The 14,968-nt window shown below is 45.6% G+C and overlaps 3 protein-coding genes across 9 annotated transcripts in view; 2 read left to right on the top strand and 1 right to left on the bottom strand.

Moving 5' to 3' along the window:
* Positions 1-715, top strand: part of PBRM1 (polybromo 1) — a 62,482-nt gene extending 61,767 nt beyond the window's left edge. For all 7 annotated transcript variants that reach the window (XM_082059819.1, XM_082059821.1, XM_082059817.1 and 4 more), the window contains one exon: positions 323-715. In XM_082059819.1, the coding sequence (XP_081915945.1) occupies positions 323-495 (173 nt within the window). In that variant the 3' untranslated portion in view covers positions 496-715. The remainder of the gene's footprint in view (positions 1-322) is intronic.
* A 6,592-nt stretch (positions 716-7,307) lies between these two features.
* Positions 7,308-10,260, bottom strand: UQCC5 (ubiquinol-cytochrome c reductase complex assembly factor 5; the record flags this gene model as incomplete). Its single annotated transcript, XM_082060118.1, has 3 exons — positions 7,308-7,669; positions 9,391-9,564; positions 9,840-10,260. The coding sequence occupies 3 exons, from the start codon at positions 10,258-10,260 to the stop codon at positions 7,602-7,604; spliced, it is 663 nt and encodes a 220-aa protein (XP_081916244.1). The 3' UTR covers positions 7,308-7,601.
* The window catches only part of NT5DC2 (5'-nucleotidase domain containing 2), a gene marked incomplete at its 5' end in the record, with an annotated part of 25,196 nt that continues 20,474 nt past the window's right edge, over positions 10,247-14,968 (top strand). Inside the window, one exon of the mRNA XM_082060117.1 lies at positions 10,247-10,526. Coding sequence (XP_081916243.1) covers positions 10,247-10,526 — 280 coding nt within the window. The remainder of the gene's footprint in view (positions 10,527-14,968) is intronic.

The raw sequence follows: 14,968 nt of genomic DNA, 5'->3' as shown, positions 1-14,968 counted from the left end.
GGCTTTTGATACAGAGTGGGATGTTTCTGAATGAAACACACTTCTTCATAACCATTACGATTTTTTTTCTTTTATGGAAGATGCTAGACTGCTGTTTACTTAACAAAATGTAAACATGCAAGTAATTGCATGGGAATATATATGGGAATATATATGTTATCAGCAGGCTAATTCCATCAATGTTGTACAAATCTAAGAATCAATTGTGTGCTTAAATACTAGGGGTAAAAGTTATGCTGTATAGTTATGTTCGCCTTTTTCTAGAAAAATGGTGGTGAATACCAAAGCCAGTAGATAATTAGACCATTTCTTCACCTTCCAGCACGAAGACGAGATGTCCATTTATCAAAAGAACAAGAGAGCCGACTCCCTTCACACTGGTTGAAAAGTAAAGGGGCTCATACCACAATGGCTGATGCTCTATGGCGGCTGCGAGACTTGATGCTACGAGACACCCTTAATATCCGTCAGGCATACAACATAGAAAATGTTTAGTTGCATAATTGCTTCTTTCTTTGATACTGGCATATAAGGAGTTTTGTGGAACAATAGCTGTTTTAGTTACTGGGTGGGGAGAGATAACCAACAATAATTTGTATTGCATTTTACTGTACATTGCAAGACCATTTTTATATAAGGACACTTTTAATAAGCATATTTCACTTTTTGTTATATTCAGTTGACTTTATCAAATACACGGATTTTTGCATATGTTTCCTTTGTTTGAAAGGCGATTTCATAATTGGTTAAGTGCTGTCAAGGATTCATCTTTCTTATACTTTATTGCTGAGAATCTGATGCCATTGTTTTTATATAAAAGAAGAAAAAAGAAAACAAAGTATTTACAGATTGGTACAGTGGAATGTGAAATTAGTCATAGTTTACATCTTAGAAGAATGTGTGTACATGTGCTTGTGTGTGCTAGCCACTTCAGCAGAAATCTCGCTTGAATAGGAACAGGGAGGATCTCTTAAAAGAAGCTAAAGGTAAGATGTGCATTGACGCAAAGGAAAAATGACATTTCAAGTCAAAACTGAGGCAGCTGAGAGGGCCACAGCAATCATGGAAGTGCTAGTGTGGATGGGACAAGGGCGTCTTGACCTCTAATCTTGTCCAGTCCTGTCCAGGTATTTAATTGTGTAGCCAAGGTTGTTGTGATCCTAAATCAGTAACAGAATAGGTGTGCTGGCCTGCCCTTAGAAGGTGAAACGTTCCATGTCCCGTGACCTGCTCTGGGGGTTCTGTGATGCCCCTGACACAGAGCAGGGGACGGGGGAGTTTCTTCCCTAAGCAGTTGTGGCTGCATGTGGGAGAAATGTGCAGAACTTGGAACCAGTAGAGTTCTTGGAAGGTAAGTTAGAGGAGAAGGAAAGCTGGGTTGTTTTGCAAGGGAAGTAACACGATACTTTTGAGTTCGCACATATTCTGTTAATGATTGGGCATTGGAAGACATTTTTGTATGCTTTCTTTAAGTGTATTGATTCACCTTAATGAAAGTTTTGCAATGCAAATTTGAGAGAAATTTGACAGTTATTAACTTTAAAATAAAATACTACTGTACGGTATGTGTAAATTCAGCATACCTAGTACGTTGGAGAAGTAGAGTACTTGCATTGCAGCCTTCAGAGGGTTTGGGTTTTCTTTTCTTTATTTTAGCTATGTAAGGTAGGTATAGGCTCTTGCCAAATGTCAAGGTTGTGGCTGCCTTCTGCAAAAAACTTGCCTGTCCTCGTAACTAACCAACCTTTTGGACTGCAGATTTTATTTGTTTAAAGGTAAAGCCTTTCATGTATTTAAATTTAGAAAAATATTTAATAGTTTGGATTGCGTTAAGTAACTGGGAAATCTGTATTAATTTGAAAAATTGCAGAAATGTGGTCACTCCAACTCAGTCCAAAAGAACTGATTTACTGATACACTTCATCTTACTCCTAGAGATGTTCATCATGTGGAAATGTTTTTTGAAGTCTAATAGTACAGAACATTTTTATTTGAGTGCATTTGGCAGAAGGTTAAATATTTTTCTTCAAATACTTGCATGACTTGGGTTCTGTTTTGCTGATGGAGGGAAGCGACATGAGCAAGTATAAACGATTATTTAATTTTACTAGCTAATTTCTCTCCCTCTCCTATTGCAATCCTCCAGTCATTGCACAGAAAAACATGTAATTACAAGTAGGCACTTAAGGACAGTCTAGGTCAGATGTGCAATGGAAGTGAAGAAAATGAAGCTAAGCAACATATATGGAAATTAGAATTTTGAACTCTACAAATAGCAAACTTGTGGTACAGACATTCTTTAGTGGCCTTTGTAAATGACCAAGTTTATTTAATAAAGTAGAAACTGAATAGTCTTAGACCACCCCCATATATACAGTATCATCTTAAAATGTGTTTAAATTGCCATAGGCTTTGCAGTCTTTAGCCACAAAGATGGGATGTTGACACGAATCGGGCAGCAAGTCCTAGTTTTTGAGTATTTGGAACTATCATGGATTGTACTAACACACCACCAGACTCTCCTTCTTCTCAGCATTAACAAAAATTACACCAAAGAACCTGGGATGGATTTTAGTTAAGTTATTGTTTTATTTATTTTTCTTTCGAGGACTGGATGGGACTCCCTTTGGAGCCTGTATAACTCAGATGTTTAATTTATCTGCTGGTCAGCGATGAGCAGACGTGCAGCGCTGGCTCTGTCCTGCCCTGGGCTCTGCTCCTTCTGCCCAGGAGGGAGAGGCTGGAAGTGCAAACGAAACCTGGCTCGGCCCAAGGCAGTTCAGAGCGTTACCGCTGGGCTGGCCCTGATCAATCCTCTTAAGCCTTGTTTATTTATTTCAAAATCATGTCTCTGTGTATGGGAGACATTTCAGTCAATTGCAGTAAAATTTAGGATGTAATGGCTGCAGTGTAGAATTCAAAACCAGCAAAAGAAACTGTTTTCTGACACTGGTTAAAAAGGAAAAAAAAAAAAAAGACATCTGTCTGTCTTTCTCTTTCTCTCTCTTTGTGGGTGTTTGAACCCCTCGTTTATTTTCCACTGCCGTTCATTGTACTGGCATAGGCAAAAATTTCATATTAAAATAAAGTATGTATGGGAAATGGTTGGCTTCTGTGAGAGTGGAAAATAGATTATTTAGGACTGGTATTTTCATAAACCAGTTGGAGACCATAATTATTTGTTCTCTTCCTCAGTCCCTTCCATGAAAAATTTACTGTTTGTGTAAAAATTCAAAATGTTGATGTTGGTGACTTTTTTTTTTCAGCGTATGTTTTCGGACCTGGTTAATCCGTGCTTGGCTTTTCATTAGATCTTGTACTTCTGAAGGTTAAGCTGCTAACCAGGTTTATAACATGTATGTACCATCACTTTGTTTACCCGAGTCTTTTTAATTTGAATAAAACTAGTTCGCAAAGTGTTTTGGATTAACCAGGTTTGAGTGTCCCATCAAGAATTTTGTTAGGATTTTCTTTCAAGGAATTTTGGCTGTTGCAGATCCAGGTTTTGTCAAGTCCTTGGGTACATGCATGCTTGTCTGTGGGTAAAGAATCCTTTTTATATTGTTCTGTGTATTGCAAAATGTGCCTGGTAGGTGATAAGAACAGTGGTGCTGAAAAATATGGTTGAAAAATCAAGCCATAAGGAGCATGAACAGTAAACCCTGAAAAATATGTGACGCATTGGGAACAAGCTGAGTGGAGATGATAAGATTCAGCCAGGCCCAGTTGTCTCCGCATTAATTGCTTTGAAAATAAACAGCAAGCCTTAATTTCATACTGGAAACTAACCTGGTTCAGGACTCTCTTTTATGTAGGTGTATAATACAGGAAATTAGAACGGTAATATAGAAAATAGCATATTTTACACAATAAAATTAAAAACCAGAGAATAAATTTCCTTTAAAACCACAAATGGCAAGAAAAATTAAGTAACAGCAACCTCTCGAGTCTCAAGCTGCCCCTGACATACAATTTACAAAGAGAAAGCAACAGGACAGGTAACATTATATCTAATTAACGTGCATTCATGTCTCAGACTTGGGGAATAAATGCTGCCATATCTGGTTTGCTCAATTTGAGATACTGAAGAACATCTGTAGGGGTATTTAGCCCCCTCTCAACTGCAAATGCATTAAATCAGAGTGGTACTTCAAAAATGGTTGGATACTTTGAACATCAAGTAAGAAATGAGATCTGATTCATTTATATATGTTACATTTTCCAATTAATAAAATAAGCCTCATATTCCTTTTGCTTACTGCATTTTCCAGCGAGTCTTAATTCGACCGCCGTATGAAGAAACAAAAGGACAGTTGGTGCAGTGCAGTAGATGTGGTGATCCTGAACAAAGAGATTCCCATCCCTGGCAGGGCTCGCAGACACGGTGGTCTCCTGTGCTCGGCCCTTCCCGTGCCAAGAGGGATCAGAAATCTAGTGCACAGATTGTCATCTGATAAAGAAGGCAGCAGGAGAGACGGGAAAGGAAGCAGAGGAGGACACACTGAATTACACAGCAGCACCAGTAACCAGTGTGGCTCAGGTCAGGCTAAGATAAGCACGATGAAAGCCTCGGTCAAAAAAGGTGAAGGATGGTTGGTCCTTCCTGGAGTCTGTGCAACTGTTTACAGGGAGTGACCAAATTCAGCTTCTGTTGGATGATTTTGGGAGCAGAACTCTTATTCTCTCAAGGAAATAATTCACCCATACAGGTAACTACTATTTTTTTTAATCTTGATAAGCTGGGACAAAACTCTGTACCGCTGTGCCAGGGAGGAGGACAACCTGAGCACGTACGTGCTTGCTTTAGTGGAACTACTTTTCAGTACTTTCCTGGCTTGCGACAGGTCTTCCAGCAGGCAGCAGCTTTGGGTGAACAACAGCAGGGAAATGTCAATGAACAGGTCTGTTCTTTCCACAAAATCATTCTGAATCGGTGAAATTGTCTCAAGTGCTGGAATGGTGAACAGCAGCGCTCACACATAAGAATCACTGTTTGTGCACAGATGACTATTTACTGCTGCTGCTTTACCAAGTTGAAATTTTCTGTGCTTGTAATCTATACTGGCCTGACTTCTACAATTTGGAAAGCTTTCAGCAGGAATGCTTTGCGAACTCTCAGAATCTGCTGCAGTGGTGTAAAGTGAACACGTGTGATCAGTGTTGATAGATGCCGAGCTGCTGTCTGGGCTGACACCAGCTTAACTCCCTCAAGAAGGGAAGGACGTGCTCAACCCCAGAACTGGCAGGGGCTCAGCAGCACCTAAAACGAGAGCTGTGGTCCTGGCGTGCTCCTGCGGTGCTGAACAGAAGCAGTGGTGTGTCCCAGGGCCGGGCTCCAGGCCACAGAGAGTTCTCACCTCCCCCCCGTCACCCACCAGCACAGCAGACGCATGGTGGAGCTGGAAGATGGGAAGGAAATGGGCAATCGTGAGCCAGAAAGAAGACAGGAAGGCAAAGAGCACAGAACTGGGTGTCAGCCAGGATAAAACTGAGAAACCACATGAAGACCATGCTTGTTGAAGACTGGGTGTAGATTAAAATGGATACTAAACCCCCAACCATGCTCAGTACTGGAATGGGCTGGGCACTGGGGCCTTCCAGCTACTCTTATTTCCAGTGTTAGTGAGACTGGCAAAACTGAAGAATGCAGAAGGATCAGCACTAGCAAACATGTTATGGAATCAAGAATACAGTTCAAACTTCTGAATGTCAAGCCTCACCTTCTGTCATAACAGATCTGTGTTGTCTGAAATGGTACGATGCCAACTCAGGGAAGGATTTTATTCCTGCACTGGTCAGAAAAACCAGTGACACAGAACTCCCTGATACCAAACTTCTTGTGAGCAACTGCAGCCTGTCTCTCACTTTCTGTTTAGTTAGCTGGAGACACCTAAGGTATCTTCCAGATGTGCCTGGCTCTCTGCACATCAGAAACAGTTCTGCAAAATAAGAGCTCTGAAGTGAAAATTGGACCATGACTCTGCTACTATTACAGGAGTGCTAAGGAAAACCACAGGAAGTTTTCGTACCAGGCTCCTGAGTACTGAGATGTAGGGCAGGGAGTTTGCTCTTAAAAAAGAAAGTACTGAAAAACTGACTTGTTCCATGGAAACCAAGTACTGGCAGGAGAGAGCTCAAAAAAGGCTTGAGAAGTAAAGACAGATGGAGCTAAAGCTGAACAATTCTCAAAATCTGGCTTTTTATTAACACTCTATTATTTAAGGTATTGCTACAGTTAGGATTTACTTCAGTGGAATGACCTGTGACTGCAAAAAAGCAGCTTGTGAGTGTTTGAGCTTGGGCTCTACCTTGGAGCCAAAGTCAAAATCTAGCTTATTACTTCCAAAATAGAGCTTTTCCCCAAGTAACAAACATGCTATCCAGTCAAAATATGCAGTGGCACAGTCACATCTTTAATTCTCTGGCAGTTTTTTGTCTCCTGAAAACACAAGTAGCACTAGTCTTCCAGTTCAGGTCCTTGGAAGACACAACACAAAGTACAGCAGCTTGGAAGTTGAGTACCTGCATCAAGACATCCTCCAAAACAGCTGTTGTCACTGTAGTTGATGAGAACTCCTGTGTAAAACAGCTGTCAGGAGTTAGCACAGGAGTGCATGTAAGTATTAATATATGAACTCTCTGAGGTTTTTTAGGCTGAATTTAAGAATTGGCTCCTTTGCGGAACTCTCAACATATTCACATTATCAGAAATGAAACAGTTGCATTAAATATGATCCTGACTGATTATACTGCACCAGTCACCAACATGCTCTCATGCACTTGAGAGCTAGTGTCACTGTTAAAGAGTAAAATAAAACATTAAAAGCTGTCCAGGATACAGCCTTTAGCTGTTTGCCTTCTTTGGGGAGACAGGAGTCCTGCAAACAGAATTCAGGTTTGCTGGGACTGCTGTTGCATCTGCCACTAAACTTGTGCCTGGTACCAGGTAAATGCATCAGGCTTTGCTCCCGCCAAGCCCTCAGCCAGATTCAGCGTTACAGCAGCAACACTGGGAACTCCAGCCCTTGCAGGCAGTGGAGCCTGGATGCACGGATGACTTTCCAAACACTGTGGGCTGAGTAAACACTGAGCAGTAAGTCTGACCTCTCTTTTTATCTAGTTAGAATTATGCCACGTTGGAAAGAAAACAAATCAGATGCCAGAGCAGTTTCTATCAGTACAAAGGAAACTAACTAAAAATTACACTTATTGTGCTGAGATACTGTGTATGCAATATGTAACATTTCTTTTCCACTGGTGTTGCCACAAGAATGGTGTCAGCAAGCAAAGAAAAGCAATAGCCAGACTTTGTTTATTCAGTTTAGTTTATTTAAAAGTGCTAAACAAACATTAAATAAGTGGCAGATGCCTAAACACAATGAACTTTTTGCTATTGTATTTGGCTTAAATACAAAATGTTACAGACATGAAGTAGATGCGAGAAGAATAAAACTGCCAAAACCATTTAAGACTAGCACAAACTTGTGGGTTACAGTTCATCTTGCAGAGACAAAAATCTTCCGATCAATGTGGCAGTAATGCTTCCTTGGTATTATTAACACAGTTGAAGAATCCAGGACCTTCACCGTGAAACACTTCACCTAAAATTCATTTTTTTCCATCCTGGCCTCGTACTGTCTTTCAGATCGTTTCCTACGATAAACATCATCTGCCAGAAAAAAAATTTTTTTATTAGTGTTTTCCAAGTGCAAGGTAGTATTAAATGTATGAAGCCTGTCATCTCTTTTTAAACTTTTCAATCCCATTTTCTCTTGAAGACATTAACAGGCAACGGAAAACTCAAGCCAACACAATCCTTACTACCACTTAAAAATAGCTCATGTTCTCCCTCTTATACCAGCTAAAGTTCTTCCCATTTGTCCTGATGGAATGTTTTTATAGAAACACTGTTTCTAGTAGCATAGAGTCATTTCTTGTCTACTTACCCATCAGAGTAATTAAAATACAAATGCCCAAACTAGCTGAAGCTAAAGGGAAATTAAATTATAGGCACAAAATAAATGCCCAAGGACTGCTAGCGTGGCTTTAGTATTTTAGCTTTAAAAAAAACAACCCCACAAAAACCCCAACATAGTAATATGCCAACCTTCATGGTCTTAGTTATTCTTCTGGCCTCCGCTTACCACGATCACTCCTAAATATCCATCACCAAAATAAAAATCTCTCGGTGACAAAAAACAGAGCTTATCAGTCTTGTACACTGTCATTTTGCATGGATCTTGGAGCAGTAGTAAGGCTAAAATGCACCATTATTGTTACTGTAGTACAATATAACTTAAGCATAGCAGTTTCTTTTGCAAGAAAATAAGGCTCGAGCTGAAATATATAGGCTGCTACATACATGTGCATTAGCTTCTAACCTGACTTTATTACTATACAGGTATGCCTCAGGCCTTATTAAACTGAAAAAAACCCTCAAACACAAACAAAAAAACCACAAACCACCACAACTAAATCTTTCAAAAGAAGCAATTTTATTGCAGTGAGTTTGTCAGCTCTGGAAACTGTATCAAGCTGTTTTATTCTACAGCAGACTCAACTAGATTGCCCGGACAATGAAAACACTCCCATAAAACAGAAAGCAGAGCTGATCCTTTTTCTCAAGCACACAAACATTTCTAGCAAGGTTTCTTGAAGGGAAGAATGCCACATTAAAACTAAATGTTTTCATGGCTAGGAACTGAGTGCCATTAGCTACAGTCTCATGACTCATTTTCATACTTCAACTACCTAATTAATAAAAAAGTCACGTTTCAGATGAGGCCACACCTACGTTTAAGTTCCGACAACCCTGGTGAGTCTTTTTAAATGTAAAAAAACCCTAATTTAGTATTCTAAATCAGGTTTGTTGTTTGTTTCTCCCCAGTGTCTTCTGCTAAGGGGGCAGGATCTGGTGTCTGATTCGCTGATTGTCTTTAACGTCTTAACGCCCAGGGCCCGGCCACCAGCCCCGGCCAGGCTGGCGCTGCGGGACCCGCCGCTGCGCTCAGCCCCGCTGCGCACACGGGACCCGCCGCTGCGCACACGGGACCGGCCGCTGCGCACACGGGACCGGCCGCCGCGCACACGGGACCGGCCGCCGCGCACACGGGACCGGCCGCCGCGCACACGGGACCGGCCGCCGCGCTCAGCCCCGCTGCGCACACGGGACCGGCCGCCGCGCTCAGCCCCGCTGCGCACACGGGACCGGCCGCCGCGCTCAGCCCCGCTGCGCACACGGGACCGGCCGCCGCGCTCAGCCCCGCTGCGCACACGGGACCGGCCGCTGCGCACACGGGACCGGCCGCCGCGCTCAGCCCCGCTGCGCACGCGGGACCGGCCGCGGGGCTGGGAGCAGTGGGTCCGGGCCTCCTGCCGGCCCTCACTTACAGAAGGTCTCCTTGCCAATGCGGACGTTAATCATGAACCACTCCATGGCTCCCCCGAGGAGGAAGAAGAAGGGCAGGAACCTGTACACGCCGAAGCGCCGCTTCCCAGGCACCAGCTGCAAGAGGCGCTTCACCCTCTTGCTCATCAGCATGACCGGGGCGGGGAGCGCGGCACCTCGGGGGGAGGGAGAGAACGGGGGGAGGCAGCTGAGAGCCGGAACGGGGCCTGCAACGGCCCCCGCGCCTCGCGGCCCGACGCAGAGGCCGAGCCCGCGGTGGCAGAGCCGCAGTGCCCGCGCTGCCCGTCACGCCGGCGGCAGCTGGGGAGCCGGTGACCCCGGCCCTGCCCCCGCAGCCATGGCGGCCCCGCCGCCCCCTCCTCCCGGCCCGCGGGCGCGCAGCCAATCAGAGCGGCGCCTGGCACGCGACCCCGCGCCGCGCGCCCCTCACCTCCCGCGCGGGCTGCCGAGCCCTGGAAACAGCCGAGCGGAAGGACGTGGTCGGCGCCCACGTGACGCCGCGCGGGACGGCTCGTCTCGCCTGATTGGCCAGGGCGGGGCCGAGGGCCGGGGCGGAGGCGGGGCTGTGGTGAGGGACCACCGGGTCCTACCGCCCCCCGCCGCCCCCCTGCTGCTGCCGCCCCGCCTGAGGGGCCGCCGCGCGGCCAGAGGAGCCCGCCCGGGCCCCGCCGCCCCCCGCCCCTCTCCGCCCCCCGGCCCCTCGCGTCCAGGCGTGGCGCGGCCCGGCCCCCTCGCACCGCGCGGCGGGGATTGGCCGCCCGGCGGGTGCTGCCGCGGGCCGGGGCGGCGGGGAGCGGAGCGGAGCCCCGGCCGTGTGCGGGCTGCCCCAGCGGGACCATGGCGCTGGGCATGGCGGCGCTGCGGAGGGGCGGCGGCGCGGCTCCCCGGCTCCTCGCCGTGGCCGTGTCCTGCCAGAGCTGCCGGCCCAGAGCCAGCCAGTGCCCCGGGGACGGGGGCCACGGGCAGCCCAAGGACCAGCAGCCGGCGGCCCCCGGCAGAGCCCGGCGCGGCGCCGAGCCCGGCCCCGCCGCGGGCAGCCAGCCCCTCCCGGCCGAGGGAGCCGACACCAAGACCTACCTGTGGGCCCGGTACCACGAGATGAAGAAGCTGGTCTACGGTAAGAGCCGCCCCGGGCGCTGCGGCTGCCGCCTCTGCCGGGCTTGCCCGTTCTCCTTCTTTTTTCCTCGTTTTTTTTCCTCTGCATCTTGGCGCCTTTCGCCGGGGTCGGAGCCCTTGTCCCTGGCAATGCCCTCTGCGCGGCGGGGGCCTCTGCGGCGGTTTTATTTCTGCTGAAATCTGTCCCTGATGTTCGTCTCCCCACCCTGGGCTTCCCTCTGTGATCATATTGGGCTGGTCCCCACGCGGTGCGGGTGCTTCCCAGCTGGCCTCCCTGACACGGGCATTGTCGTGGGAAATGGTCTAAATGAAGGGCGTGTTGCGTTTGTCTCTAATTTGCCATTGGTTGGCATAAGAAAACGTGGTTAGATGAGGACAAATAGACAGTGATGTTGGCTGAAGTGGTGAGGAATCCAGGGTCCAACTTGTAGCTCCCCAGTGGCACAAGGGTGAGTGTGGAGAAGCTACAGCTGCAGGGATGTCTGCTGATCCTCAGCTCAGTTTATGTTACACACGTGAAACACCTTCTACTCGTGCATGCACGAGTACATATTTTTGTTCCTCTGACTAGGAAGTTACCTGGTTCCATCAGGTACGTTGACATCTCACTAAGCAAGGACAAAACTAATGCCGCTGGCCAAATCTGTCCATGAGTGAACCAGGAGTGCGGTCTTTTTGGCAGCAGCAGATCTCCATTCTATTAAACTCTCCTAAAAATGTGAAAGAACAGCTTTTGTGGCATAAGGGTGGGGAAGTTTTCCTACGTTTCTTGATTCTTGTAATGCTAAAGGTAAGCACTGTAGAGAGTGAGGAAGTGTGAATTGGTATATCCTGTTAAATAGTTCTCCGTTGGGTTTTGTTTGTCTAAGGGTTTGGAGAAGGAAGGCAACCAGCCATAGGTGTCTGCAAGAACTGTCTCGCTCTTCTGAGAGTGGTAAATTCTGTCACTCCTTCCTCCCCCACCTTTCAATACATGAGATTTGACAATGAAATTTGAAGTCCTTCACAATGCACAAATATAAAGGAACTGTCTGATGATCTGTCGGGTGCTCAGCCTGCTGCATCCCAGGTTTTCAGGATGTGAGCTCCTTTGCCTGAGCCGCTAAGGGCAGCACAGGGTGCTGGCAGAGGACAGTTAATAGGCTGTGTCACAGCCTTTTGAGAACATGTTCACTTTACTGTGTGACAGATTGTGAAGTTTGTAATCACATAGTTACGCTTCATTGGGATGCAAGAGATACAGTTATTACTGGAAATGCAGAACTAATCAGCAGGACTAAATGCAAAATAAAGTAGCCTAGGCATTATGGAGCAGGTTACTTTCAGGTAACTATCAGATATGTTAAATTAGAGGGCCCTCATTTGTTTAAAAAATAACTCCTGAAACCAAAATTTCAAGACTGTGCTGTTATTCAAGTCTTGTCAAGAAGAGACATAAACAGAGTTCATTCAAGTTCGTTGTAATTGTTGCTTTGACGACTAAATGGAGTTGTGCAAAATGTGGCATCAGTCTGTTCCTTTGTTCTCGATTTCTGACTTTGATGTAGAGGTGAATGTGGTTGGGCTGTGGATTTGGAAACACCGTCATGTCTCGGTACTCATCAGCACTGAGTTTGGGAAGACTCCTGTGGTGCCACCTTCTCCCTCCTCTGAAACTCCATCTTTGTGAAGTCCTTTGCCCTGTACTGTCAGTTACTACTGTTGCTTTTGGAGAGGGGTCTCTGCCAGGAGAATTTATTATGTGTTTTCAGACAAGCTCTTGCTTAGGACCTGATTTATACAGAGGGGATTCCATTGATAAACGCTGGCTGAGTTGGACAGTGCAGGATGTGTAAGACCAGAGGTTCTGTGCAGTGAAGCTCGGTGTTGGTGCAGGTTCAGTGGCCACAGCCCAGGCGCTGGAACACACACGTCTGTGTTCTACCAGGCTTGAACGTGATGACAGAAATGACAGCACAATATAGCGACACAAAAGGTGCTACTGAGGTAAAAATCTCCCTTTACAGTTGACTCAAGAGAAGCTGTTCTCATAATTATTCCTTATGCCTTTTGCAGCTTTGACTCTTTCTGTTACCTGTATTTGAGAATACTGCTTCCAATTTGTGTTTTTCTCTGACAAAAGGAAAGGTATAATGGCATTTGTCAGAAGGCTGGTGTTGAGCAAGACTTGCTCTATTCTGGTTCGATGGCATCAAGCGCCAAGGAAGGCTGATGTACTCTCTCAGTAAGCAATGTCTGAAGTCCTGCACTCTAGGAAGCATCCAGTCCTGAAACCCAGTGGAACTGGTGAGCGAGTGATGATTTGGTTGGAAGCAAGTGTGTATGTTTTTTCCCAGATCTTTCAAACTTGTAAATGTGGCTATGATAAATCGGCTTTCCTAAGGAACCTTAAAAATGACTCTTCTTGCCTCTGCGTGACAAGCTTGAGTGTGGTTAAATGTGAGAACCACTGAGAACTGAGACAGGTTTGCTGATAGCAAGAACTTGGTTAGACACTGATAACACCGAGGGTGTAGCTCAGAGGTAGTCTGCACTCTTTTTAGTTTGTGTGGATCAAGAGATACCTTTGCATCTAAATGATGCAAGCGCAGTCAGCAACATGTGCCCATCGCACTGGGAGATGGGAGAGACGACGACAGCCCTGTGTGATCATTGCATCGGTGATTTTGGTGAGGCAGAGGTGCTTTTTGCAATCCAACATATTCTGATTCTTGTGTTGCTAATCTCAAGCAGGCACAAGGTTTTAAGGGCCTCACTCTTTGCCTAGCCAGGAAATCAGTCTGGTGCTATGATAATAAATGCCCTGTGAATCGCTTAGGGAGTGTGTGCGTTTCACAGGCTGTGGCATCTACAGATTGAGCTGGGACTGGGAATGACGATTAGCAGCCACAACTGGAAGTGTGACCGGTTTTTTTAACCTTCCAGTAATGCTTTCCTAAATATAATCTTTTTTTTTTCTGGTAAAGAACTCTTATAGCAGCATTTTTCTGGTACCTTTGTGTATATTACAAATGTGATTTGGGAATTAAATGGTATTTTTTAATATTGCTTTTGGCAGTTTGGTTCATTGGCAAGAAAGCCCAAAATATTTAGGCATAATGGTATAAATTCAAGGCTATGCTCCAGAGCATAGAGTAAGTTTTAGCACTCTTTTAACATCGCTCCTGTCATCTGATGTTCTTTAAGTAATAATTCCCTCTCCCTACCTTTTTGGAAGAGGCATCTGCTTCAACTGGTTGGACTCCTTGCAGGAAATGGTGCAAAACAACACTGCAAAAGGGATGAAGAGGTACTTGGGAGGAAAACTGGCAGTTTGTCTTTAGAAAGCAAGCCAGTGTGAGCAAAGGGAAATTTTTGATTCATGAGGAATGTGGAGGATGGTGGCCATCTGCTTTTCAGTAGCGTTCTTTCCCTCATTACTCTTGCAACGAAATTAGTGCAGATGTCTGCTGTGTTTAACCTCTGGGAGTATGAAGGGTGTGAGATGGGTGTGAGTTGCCTTTTGAATGTATTATTCTTACTAACGTGCTGGATCTGAGGCTGAGGGAAAGGAGCATTTCCTGCACGATGCCCTTGGTACCCGGGGGGCTCAGATGTGCTGGGCACCTCCTGACCGGAGTGTTTTTCACATCACAAGGGGCCATATGGTGTCTTGGCGTCTCTAACCGTTGCTCACAGTTAATTACCTGCTTTCATTTGGATCTCTGCTGTCATGCTGGGAAATGAGTGTTATTGCGTTCTGACAATGAGGGCTATTGCCTGGGAAGAGGGACTTGTGCCATCATGAAGATATTCTGATTTAAGCAGCTGTTCAGGGTCTCACAGTGGCAAAATGAAGATGTTGTGTGTTTACCTGGCATTTACACTCAGGTGTAAAAGAGGCATGAGATCAAACACACTTTCTTGTGGTCTGCCTTTGTTGCTGGTTCATCATGTATGGTGGATATGTAGACACTTCCCTTAAAACTGTCAGAGCTGCAAACCGGAGCAAATTGTGCAAGTATGCAGATTCCAGGGGTTTATATCTATTGCAAGAGCTGTTTTTTTGTCCGCTCTCCTCAGATGTTCATGTGCCAGTTCTCCCCCAGATCCGCCTTCCTGGGTAAGTGCTGAGTAGACAGTGACTAATGGTGATACTGTCTCCCTTTCTAGTTCGGACCTAGATGGAAAGAGTAGTTGAGATTATCGTTCTTTTTTAATAACTGAAACTGGTTTTCATTTTGTTTTTTGCTTGTTTTGTTTTGTTTTTTGGTGGGTTGGTTTGGGTTTTTTTTTGTGTGTGTTTTTTGTTTTTGTTTTTGTTTTCTTGCTGTAATTTATCAGATCTGTCCAGCAATCTGTTTTGGTGTCTTGGCAGAAGAAAAGCAAAAGCTATCATTCTTGAAAAAATGGCACCTTTGTGCGCTTCTGGAGCTGGTCTGTTTCGACTTGATGATTGCCATG

The sequence above is a fragment of the Streptopelia decaocto genome (genome assembly GCF_964273445.1).
Source record: "Streptopelia decaocto genome assembly, chromosome: 8".
In the NCBI taxonomy this organism is placed as follows: Eukaryota; Metazoa; Chordata; class Aves; order Columbiformes; family Columbidae; genus Streptopelia; species Streptopelia decaocto.
The sequence above is the reverse complement of the archived record's forward strand: the minus strand, read 5'-3'. Positions and strand labels throughout refer to the sequence as shown.